At 33.2% G+C, this 11,845-nt stretch overlaps 1 protein-coding gene across 1 annotated transcript; it reads left to right on the top strand.

The window, feature by feature from the left end:
* The first annotated feature begins 1,100 nt into the window (after nucleotides 1–1,100).
* On the top strand, nucleotides 1,101–7,729 carry LOC145589813 (extra-large guanine nucleotide-binding protein 1-like). Its single transcript, XM_081646501.1, has 8 exons — nucleotides 1,101–2,622; nucleotides 2,731–2,871; nucleotides 2,966–3,070; nucleotides 3,157–3,336; nucleotides 3,568–3,742; nucleotides 4,419–4,657; nucleotides 5,550–5,716; nucleotides 6,692–7,729. The coding sequence occupies exons 1-8, from the start codon at nucleotides 1,450–1,452 to the stop codon at nucleotides 7,302–7,304; spliced, it is 2,793 nt and encodes a 930-aa protein (XP_081502627.1). The 5' UTR covers nucleotides 1,101–1,449; the 3' UTR covers nucleotides 7,305–7,729.
* Nucleotides 7,730–11,845: the final 4,116 nt, after the last annotated feature.

Below are 11,845 nucleotides of genomic sequence, written 5' to 3'. Positions count from 1 at the left end.
TACCTACATATTCACAAGATAGTGATTGAAACTTAGGAGAGAAAAGTGGGAAATTGTTTTAAAAAAAAATAAAAAATCAATATAGCTAGTAAGAGGCATTTTAAAAAAACTAATAATAAACAAATAAAGTAAGTAGTAGTGAAGTATGAGTTAAGAAAAAAATGCAAAAAAGTTACTACTGTTTTAAGTGTAAAAATTATGTCCTCTTCTCTAAATATATGATTTACAAATTTATATTATCATTGTAGATATAGTATGACTAATTATTAGTAATATTGTTTTTCTTCCTAAAAAAATTATATACAGAGTGCAAGTATAAGCCATGAAACTTTGCTTAAAATGAACCATGAATAACAGTTAATAAAATAATGCCCAAGTTAAATTAGTGATAATATTTGAACTTGTGCTTATAGACTTTATAGTTCATTTTAACGTCCACTAAAACAAACATATTTTAAAGGTTAATTTTTAAATTACCACCCAAAAATGTACTCATTTTCGAACTAATCACCCGTTTAATTTTTTATTTTAAATTACCACCCCTTAAATTAAATAAATGCTCAAATTACCACCCATTTACAAAATCCGGTGGATTTTCTGTTTGTAGGCCCCACCTAACACTAAGTTTGACCCTTTTGCCTGATTTTCCCCCCGATTTTTCACTTTAAAAATGCTCTCTAAACTTTAATTCACATTTCCTTCACCAAATTCTAACAAATTTCAAAGAGAAAAATGTGAATTGAAGTTAAGAGAGCGTTTTTAAAGAGAAAAACCGGGGAAAAAAACCAGTCAAAAGGGTCAAATAAACGTTAGATCGGGTCCACAGACGGAAAATCCACCGGATTTTTGAAATGGGTGGTAATCTGAGCATTTATTTAATTTAAGGGGTGGTAATTTAAAATAAAAAATTAAACGGATGGTTAGTTCGAAAATGGTTACATTTTTGGATGATAATTTAAAAATTTTCCTATTTTAAATCGGGTCAACTTTAACCAGCTCTATCGGAGTATTGACTTTCCCCCGGTCATGAGGACAAATAAAAAAAATCATTAATTTAGCGCCCCGAATACAAATTCAATCGCTTTCTCTCTCCTCCACTCTTGACTCTCAAGTCCTCCCTCAACTTCCAAGCAGCTTCAACTTACGCGTAGTTGAATTTAAGAACCCCTCTCACCTTCCTTTTTTCATGTAAACTAGACTGAACTAACTCAGAATCAAACAACCAAATTTGTATTCTACCTCCTAAATTTGTGTTTTTATTCATTCAGTTCTTATCAATTTTTTATAAATTCATTCCAAAGACGATTTTTTACAATTCATTCATACCCTTTTCCAAATTCCCATGAATTAAACCAAAAAAAGGAAGAAAGATTGAATCTTTGATGATATTGTTTGTGGGTTTTGATTGGATAATTTGAAATTTTGGTGGGAAAAGCAAGGGTTTTGGCTATGGCGGGGATTATGAAGAAGATCATGCCAGTCTCAAAATCAATGTCTGGTACAGAATTTTTTGATTATAATACTGATATATCAATTGCTATGGAATATACAGGTTCTCCTATTACTACTAGTATGATTCTTAAAGTTTTACCTGTTGATATTGATAGTATTCCAACTGCTAAGATTGCTGCTTCACCTGCTAATTTGTATAATTTATCATTGCCTGTAGTTGAACCTATTAGGAAAAATATTAGGGGTTTTAATGAGGTTAAATTAGGTTCTAGGGTTGATAATTCGAAGATTCAGGTAATTTCTTCAAAGGATAGGTTTAATGATGATGTTTCTTATAATGGGTTGATGGGAAATGGGGAATTGGAAGATGGGGTTGAGAGTTCGGGTACTTTAGGGTTTTCGGGTAGTTCCCGGGATCATTCACATGGATTGTCTGAGAGTTCAGATATGTTGGAAACACCAATTGATGATTGTAATGAAATTGAGGGTTTTGAGGAGTGTATGGGTTCGGAGAGGTGGAATAATAATAACTCAATTGAGCCTGATTCGACGACATCTCAGCGTTTTGGTGGGATTTTTTGTGAGGAAGAGGAGGCTTCTGATGGGGAACGTCTTGAGTGTAGGAGGAAGAAGAAGGGAGGTGTTACTTTTGGTGATCATGAGTCTAATGTTGTGGTTGTTGAGGAGTCTTCGATGTATACGGAAGAGAGTTATAGTGTGTGGGACGCCGAAAGGCCAGTGCCTGAAAAGCCTCCTAAGAAGGGTATGTGTTATCATTGTCATAGAGGGAATCGTTTTACTGAGAAAGAAGCTTGTCTTGTTTGTGATGCCAAATATTGTTGCCATTGCATTCGAAAAGCAATGGGATCAATGCCACAAGGCAGAAAATGCCTTACCTGTATCGGTTACCCTATTGATGACTCAAAAAGGAAGATGCTTGGAAAGAGCTCGCGGTTTCTGAGGGGATGGTTAAAGAAGGAGGAAGTGAGACAGATTATGGAGGCTGAGCTATCTTGTCCTGACAACCAGCTATCTCCAAAGTGCATTTCGGTGAATGGTCGCTCACTATGCTTAAATGAGCTGATGTTGTTGCTTAGATGCCCCAATCCACCAAGGAATCTAAAACCAGGATCCTATTGGTATGATAGAGTCTCCGGTTTCTGGGGAAAGGTATACGTAGTTTTTTTTGTTTCTTTTTAAATGCGAGGAAAGTTAACTTGACTTTGTAGTATAACTTGAAGCAGCATATAATCTTATAGCCGTGGCTTGATGAAACAGGAAGGGGATAAACCTTGCCAGATTATTACTCCAGATCTTGCCGTTGGACATCTGCAGATGATGCGAAAAGCTAGCAATGGGAACACAAATGTGTTGATCAATGGCCGGGAGATTACTTATGCAGAGCAGTTGATGCTGAAGGTTGTTCTCCTTGAAACTTAACAAAAAAGATGGAATTTTGATTCAAATGATTGTCTAATTTTCAAATCTAACATCTTACACCAAATGTTTGCAGTCCTCCGGTATTATGTGTGAAGGGTGTTTTGATCTTTGGCTGTCGGCAGATGGAACCATAGTTGAACAGGGAATGCAAATGGAAAAAGGAAATATCTGGGCCAGGGTATTGCCTCCATTTACTTATTTTATAAGTCTTAAATTGTCCATATATTTCCTTTGGCTTTGGACTAAAAGGTGCTTATTTTGCAGAAAAGGACTAAGCTTTATTGTGCTTTCTTGTCATTGCCTACTCCTGAATCGCCAAACTCTAGAGGAATATTAAACCATGCTGATGAAGGAGCATTTTCTAACTACCTAGAACAAAGAGTGTTATGTAAACTGCTTCTATTTGGCCTAAATTGTTCCGGAACAAGTGCCATTTTTAAGCAGGTTAGTATGTGCCTGTGCCTGTCTACTTGAACTTTTTTCTTCTTAGAGTTGTTTTTATTATTAGTTGTTTAGATTGTATTATTTGTATAGTAAAGGATAGGGCACATAAAACTTTCTGAGCTGATAAAATTTACTACTTTGTGATGTGATTAAATGTAGCAACTGCCTGTTAATCTCTTAGAAAACAAATGTCACTCACTGGCTGTTGTGCATTGATATTTTTCTTAATAGGCTAGGGTTCTATATGATGTACCTTTCTTGGACGAGGAGCGTAAAAAAATCAAGTCCATGATACAGAGTAATCTTTATGGGTATCTTGGTAGACTACTTGAGGGACGTGAAATATTTGAAGAAGAATGTTTGTTGGAACTGAGGAAGAGGCAGTCTGCTGATCCTGGTCCATCAGGTAACACATGGCTTGCATCCTATTATCTCTCACGATACTGTGGATTTTTTCCCGCATATTTTTTTTTTTTTTTTTGTTCATAGGCATGAGATGTACCTTTTTTGTTTTTTTGGGGTGGGGTGGGGGGGTCCCCTGGACATCGTCCTTTAGGCAGTGGCCGTTTAGTCTCCGCAGAGTCTTCCAAAAGGGCTCAGCCTTTTATAAGGACTCCGAGAAAGAAATTGTCCATAAAGAATTTTGTAGAATTAACTTAGCTTAGACATCAGTAATGGCAGAACCGCAGAATTTAAGGGAAGAAAAGATGATTGATTAAAATTATGGAAATCGCAGAGAATTTATATGATATTCAAGCTTTCAAGATGTTTGATTCTCTCCCACTTAGCAGTATAAAAGCTTATTATAACTCTCTTCAATATTCAACATCACTTCTGCCTCTCATTTCTTCTGTTTATAGAGCTTCTATCCTAACTACCTATCATCTCCTTCAAGTCACTAACAAGTAACAACTTAAGTATAATTCTACTCCCTAAAGTACCCTACCCTGCATATTGATACTGAGCACTTTTATAGTTTTATTTTTATTAATCAGTGGATGAAGTTTCAATATGTACTCATATTTGTTAAAGACCTCTCTATATGTGTGTTAGACTCCTCTGAGTTCAACTTTGGCCTGCAGATTCTATAAGTGAACAAAAATGTACGACTGAGTATACTTTTGGGCTGAAATTGAAGAAGTTTTCTGATTGGCTCATCGATGTCATGGTGTCAAACAACCTGGACTTGGTTTTCCCAGCATCTACCCGAGAGTATGCCCCATGTGTTGAAGAGTTGTGGAATGATGCAGCCTTTCAAGCCACATACAGAAGAAGAGATGAATTAGATCTACCCAGGGTTGCTAATTATTTCTTAGATAGGGTAAGACCACTGCTTGTCTTCTTACACATTCCTAGGCAGGTGTTTTGATCTTTTAAATATATGTTCTGCTATTGGTGTACTTGATGCATGCAATGGCCACAAATTATAACTGTGATGAAGTTCCTTTATAAATTTACAGTAATATGAAAAGAAGTTAAAGCATAAGCAATGCATAATTAGTTGACGGGGATTTTTCAGCCTTCTGAAATATTTGCTCTTCCCTGTTGCAAGTTATCCCACTGGTACAGGACGAAGTTGATATCCAATAATAATTTTAAGGAGAAAAAAATCATTTCAATGTTAAAATGGCGTTATGAATGTTGGAGGGCTCAAATTAATTACTTAAATTATGTTCCTTTGAGAATAATTATTTGGTGTAACACATTACAGAAGTAATTTCATGACTCTAAATGCTAATAACTTGAGTGAAGTTTCTTGTATTGTAATAATTTTGTTTGCATATTACCTTTTGCTTTTCTTTGTAGTTTTTGTTGTTGTTAGGTGAGTTTCACAATATGTATGACAGAGAGGATACCATTGCATCAATCAAAACTGAAAACCTGTTAAAATTCATCTATTAAACATTATCCTACCGCCCAGTGTTAAATTTGGAAATCATGCCTTTGGTTGTGACCCTATCTTACAGTTCCTGCCTTGCTGGAATATAATTTTTTTTCTCAGTCTACTACTCATTCATTGTAATATATTTCAAAGGTTTTTAGAAATATCTTATACGTAGAATAAGCAATATCTGTGCCCCTAATTAAAATGGATTTAGCCTTCTGCTTTGACAATCAGAATGTATTATGTATTACTAATTTACTTAGTATGTATGCTATAGTATCATGATTGGGTGATTGATATGTGTTTGTTGTAAACTTAACCTTTTCAGGCAGTCGAGATTGCCCAAAAGGATTATGAGCCCTCTGATACTGACATCATATACGCAGAGGGCATAACGTCATCCAATGGTCTCACTTCTATGGAATTCTCCTTCCCTCAGCCACCAGATAATGGCTGCGAGGATCCAGCTGGCCAACCAGCTGACCTTATTACACGGTAATTCTTTTATCTGAGCAAATGTTGAAAGGACTGTGAATGTAGAATGATTACCATCTTCTCCTGTTTTAGTATCAGTTATATCTCAATTACTTTTCTCACTTTTGCTCTATGGTCTTGAGAATTTACTTGAACACTTAATCATGTTTATGTCTACTAGAGTGTAATTGGCAAATCTTATGGTACTGTTTACTCATAAGTCATAAGCTACAATATCTGTTCAACTATGTCAGGAATAAATTACTGTGAGGCTTTTATTTAAATTTGCTTGTAGTACTCAATAGAGGCTAATTGCCTGAGAGACAATAATCAGAGGGGAAAAAGCTATCATGGCCTTATTCCTCTCCTATCAACACTATATTGGTAAACTTGGAGGAATATACTCTCATTAATATTCACCCTTAAAATACAGTCAAGATGGTTGTGCATGAGTAGAGTAGTCGAGAATAAAGTATTAGAGATGTGGTAATTCAAGCGATATAACTGATGGTATGTTCAGGAATAATAACAAGAATGCATGTCGTCATATTGGATCACCATGGTATAGAACGATAGAACTTTCAGAGGCAAGATAGGACATTTGCTCCATTGTTTATAACCTTTCTTTTTTAATCTTTCCCTGTTGGATTTGGAGCCTGTTATGAAGTTTTGGAAGGTTAAAAAGATTAGTTATGGCATAAGGAGGTTCATTGGCAAAGGTTGTGTTTGAAGCAGAGTGGCATGTTTGCCTCTTTTTGTTTTTTTTGTTTCCCATGTATTTGCCAGTTGCAGCTCAATTTTGCTCGTGTTTGCTTTCTCATATGGCATGTGTTTGCTTTCTCATATGCTTATTTCTGAGTTGTTATTGTTTACTTAAGAGCTCAATCAGTATGCCCCTTGATCAATAATCCCTCCCCTTGGTCTAATTCTGTAAAATGCTGTCGAATTCAAGAATCATATGTTCTTACTCTTGTTTATTAATGTATTGCATTGCAGATACGAACTAATTAGAGTGCCCGCAAAAAGCCTAGGGGAGAACTGCAAGTGGTTGGAGATGTTTGAAGATGTTAACATCGTCCTATTTTGTGTGTCCCTGATAGATTACAATGAATATGAGGTCGACAGTAGTGGAAAACTTACAAACAAGATGTTGCTGAGCAAGAGACTCTTTGAGAGCATCATTAGTCACCCAACATACAAGGATATGAATTTCCTGTTGATCCTCAACAAGTTTGATCTCTTGGAGGAAAAGATCGAGCAAGTACCCCTCACACAATGCGAGTGGTTTCAGGACTTCAATCCGGTGTTCAGCCGTCACCAGAGCACCAGGCGCAGTGGTAACAACGTAGCACCTCTGGCTCAACGCGCATGCCACTACATTGGGGCTCAATTCAAGAGGCTATTCAAGTCATTAACCGGAAGAAAGTTGTATGTTTGTCCAGTTACTGCTCTGGAGCCTGATACTGTTGATAATGCTCTGAAATATGCGAGAGAGATTCTTAGATGGGAGGATGATAAGTTGAACTTCAGTAGCATACATGATATTTCGTCAGAGAGTATTGAAAACAGCTCTTATTCAAACTTTGCTGAAGGTGAACACCAAATGTAGGTTTATCCTCATATAGTAACATTCTTTTGTCTGATGTTTATGTACATATATGTATAATTGTATATGCACAATCACAAGCTTTAGTGTGTGTTTCTTGAGCATCGAGAATTGAACATAGAGATAGGTATATGAACGGAAAGACTGTACTGTGTTGTAATTGACCTTTGGAGAGGTGATTGTATAAGTTTTTGATATCCAATATATCATAGCGTTTTAGGAAAATAATTACTTTCATTTGTAAACAAATGTAATATTTTTCTTAACTCTCATAATTACAAAATTTCCTGTACTTTTACATATTTCTTTTAGCATCACTTCATTACAGAAATTGGAAGAAGTAGAAATTTAGCGAATTTTGTAAGAGTTGTGACAAATTTTTTTCAATGTCTCATAGTATATGCCTATACATAGTGATTATTGTTTTATGGAGGGTTATGGAATTGTGAATTTGAATAAGTATTTCATCAATTGTCTACTTTGTTCTTGGTACTAAGAAAGATACTCAACCAAGCATTATAGATTTATAGGTATGTTTGTGGAACAACAAAGTGAGATTCAAGTAAAGGCAAGTGTATGCCATAAGTGACAATATATGGGGCTTTAGATTCAACTAAAGATGTTATTTTTTAATGGATATATATTGAAATAGATTGAAATTCATACCTCAAACCCCTATGGTATGAAATTTAGAGACCTAGCGGGAGAGATGAGTTTGGCTCATACTAATACTTTTAGGTATCAAATAAAAGAATGAAACTTTATTTCTATAATCAAACAAAACATATGGTATTAAGAATAAGTTTGAAACGTGATTCCAACCCATAATAATTTGCAAACCAAACGCCCATAGAGTTCAATCAGTTCATTCCTAATCCTACTACGTACAGAGTAGAGGATTGAGCCACAAGTCCACAACTGTATAAAAAGTTGATATGTTTCGGCCCAATACTTCCAATTAGGCCTTATGATATTGTGGACAGACAAGTGAGCCCAAGCCCGATAACACGTGTCCAAAAGGCTTGAAATTATTTGCTAAGCCATACTTAATTTGCTTTGTCAAGCTAATTGTATTTTTTAGCTTCAATGGTCAAGCTAGTAGTTAGAGACTTTTTAAAATTGCAAGCAAGTCCCTAACTACAACCATTAGAGTTGCTCTAATACGGAGTACTTTTTTTAATAAATTATAGCACAACTTTTTTTCTTTTTTCTTTTTTTAAGGAAATACAACACAATTTTTTGGTACATCATTTAGGAAGAGATTAGAAAAAATTAATCAAAAGCTGGAAAAGGAAACAATTTGACACTTTCTTCTTATTGATTATAACTATTTAATTAATTTACTTCATTTACCTATACTAATACTATATATATATATATATATATATATATATATATATATATATATATATATATATATATATATATATATATATATATATATATATATATATATATATATATATAAACTGTATCTTTTTAAAATGTGTGAAAGCAATGTGCTGTAACTTGCGAGTTAAAAGAAATGAACAAGTGGTAATTAGATCTAGTTCAAATATACCTCGTTAAACAATTGTGATACATCTAGCATGATTGTAACTAAGCTAAACTTGGTCTAATGGGAAATGTTGCACCTTTCAACCTTGAGGAGTTAAGATTGAGGGCACTTTGAAGGTGGGAATTCCTAACCCTTCCCCTCATTGTTTGATATGCAAATATTAGTCAAAAAAACCGTGAGAGTTGATGTATAATTAGGATAATTCTCCTTATCTTAAAAAATAATCATGAATGATTGTAAATTGCGATAGTTGATGAGACTTGGGAAGTTGGGAGTAATAAATCTTGCTAGCATTTATCTATCATTGCTCATTTAATTAGACAAGTTTACTAGGAAAATGATGGTAAAGGCTACACATACAATTGTTGTATGTAGTCCCTACATACAAATACAATTTGTCATGTTTTTATTGGCTAAAATTATGGGTCCAAATCCATTTGAATTCAATTTATATTTGACTCCTAATTTTCTTCCCGTTTTTATGATGTGTCAAATTTCTAATGGTATTGTATGTAGGGACCACATACAATAGTTGTATGTGTATCAGCTCTCGAAAATGATGCTCCAAAAGCTCTCATAAGTTTTACAAAAGGTGTAGACCTACAATTTCTAACTAATTAGCTTGATTTTTGTAGAGCATATCGGGAAAGGGGGAAAATTATCAAAGCCAAAACACAATTACATAATAACTATTAGCTTGATTTTGAGATATGACATTGTTTTCAATTACTTTAATATTTTAAGACGGATCCAATGATGATTGATCTATCTATTATAATTATGAACCGACTTAACCCAAAACTAAATTAAATGATTCATTACTTAAATACGACTCAAACTGAATTGACCTAAATTGAAACTGATCCAAAATCTATAATCTCACCTCTAATTGTACAACCAAATATTGTAAGCAAATGTTAAGCAATTCTTGAAACAATCACACTTGCAACAAAAATGCAAATTACATACAATATTTACCAATCTAAAACAAGCAAATCTTACATAAACCAACAAGCTAATTTAAGGATCCTTCTTTATACAATTCATATACTGCAACAACATAAATAAGCACAATTAATTATACTAATTACCAACTAATCTTACTTAAATAATCCTGATTAATGATCATCAACTAACATGGGACAAAGCGATCAAGAAGCAAACACATAGTAGATTCAGATAGAGTAGATGTCTCCTGAAATGAAAAATTTGTAGAAGAATCTTGTTCCAATTTCTTGGATAATTCTTTCTGCTCTTTTTTTGCAACTTTATTTCCTGCCTTGTTTGGATTTTTAGCTCTTTCTCTCAACTTTGTTAGCTCATCCACCCATGCTCCTAGCATTTCTCCTGCCATTTTTTTTTTTCTTTCACTAAAATTTCACTCAAAAAAAAAAAATTCTTTTTATTATTTTAGCAATAATAAAACTCTCTCTCTCTTTTTTTTTTCTTCTCTATATTATTTGTTTGGACTAGTTTTTGATTGGGGGTTGGGAAAGAAGAGAGAGGACATTTTATAGAGGCAATAAACAAGTGGCTTTAAAGAAACAGACAAACAAGTAACATACAATTATTAAAAAGTTTTTTCTATTTTTCCATTAAAAATAATTGTATGTCTTTACTTATTTTTCATCACTTGCATCATTTATAAGTTAACACATGTTAACGCATGACTTAAATTATACTTACAACATTTTTCTTAATTGAGAATGTCACATTACTTGGAATACTTTATTTTATTATTTCATTTTTGTTTTTTTTTTTTTTTTTTTTGACAAAAGAGCTATCAAATAAAAAGTAAAACAACAAAAACACAAACAACTGTCAACTAAAACTGAAAATACAGCAACTGACGTCGTCGAACACAACCAGCCAATGTTTTTGTATTTTTAATTTGTGGAAGTTGGACTTTACCTTCATTTAAAGCTTGTCACTCACTTCATTATACTCTTTATAGTCCTATAAATCTCATTTTATTTAAGTGTGTTAAATTATATAAGAATCACTTTTGTTAAATATTGCAAAAATGAGAATGTGTTGCAACTATTAAAAAACTAATAAATTATGTTTAATTGTTTTCTGATGATAATTATAAAAGGTTGTTAGTTTGAAAGTATATATACTTCTATTAAGATTAAGATCCCTAATAATTTCTTCGGAATTTAATTAATGTAAAAGTATATGCCAAAAAAAAATGTAAAAGTATAAATACTTTAATAGTGCAATTATTGAATATGGAGGAGGTAGAAGAAAGGGATAGGAAAAAAAGGGAAAATAAAAAATCAGAAGGTTCTCAAAAGAGTTTTAAATATTTGGGATATTCTATAAAAGGTGTGATGATACTTTTCAATAGGAAAGGTTCCCCGAAATTCAATTAGATGGAATATTACAATGTGGTGCCATTTGTTTGGTGATTCAGATCAAAACGTGTGACCTTTAGTTTGGTTTTATTAGACTACTAGGACAATGATGGTCCATACATACAATGTAAATTGAGCAAAATTCGAAAAAACTGAAGAAATTTTGGTTTGATTACAGATATTTTTTTGAGAATATAAGATTGAAATTTGATTCTCACTTCACAAGGAAAAGAGGTTTAAATTTGATTCTTATGCTCTAACAATGTGGCTAGAAAAGTTAAAGAGAATTCTATGTGATGTTTTCTTAAAACTAAACTAAAACTCCAATACTCCATAATTGTTAAATAATTAATGGGGCGATAACTAAAATGAATAAATGAGCTAGCTTATGTTGAACTCATAAATAAATCTGTATAAATAAATGTTATATATATTACTCTGTATATTTTAAGAACTTCGTATAATTTTCAATGTAAGTAACAATATGTTAAAAAACCAACTTAACTAAAAGTCAATACTTAAATTATTAGGTGCTCTTTTAAATAATTGATCGTGTCGAAATAACTGGCTTGAATGCGATGGGGATGGGAAACCACTAGATTCAATCAAACTATGTATAGACAAAATTT

This window comes from Chenopodium album, chromosome 17 (assembly GCF_948465745.1).
Source record: "Chenopodium album chromosome 17, dcCheAlbu1.1, whole genome shotgun sequence".
In the NCBI taxonomy this organism is placed as follows: domain Eukaryota; kingdom Viridiplantae; phylum Streptophyta; class Magnoliopsida; order Caryophyllales; family Amaranthaceae; genus Chenopodium; species Chenopodium album.
The sequence above is the reverse complement of the archived record's forward strand: the minus strand, read 5'-3'. Positions and strand labels throughout refer to the sequence as shown.

Excerpts from the sequence above, each read along its gene's own strand:
- LOC145589813 (XM_081646501.1), top strand. The coding sequence starts at position 1,450 with ATGGCGGGGATTATGAAGAAGATCATGCCAGTCTCAAAATCAATGTCT. Across the intron at positions 2,623-2,730 it reads TCTCCGGTTTCTGGGGAAAG|GAAGGGGATAAACCTTGCCA; the intron begins GTATACGTAGTT and ends TTGATGAAACAG. Across the intron at positions 3,071-3,156 it reads AAGGAAATATCTGGGCCAGG|AAAAGGACTAAGCTTTATTG; the intron begins GTATTGCCTCCA and ends CTTATTTTGCAG.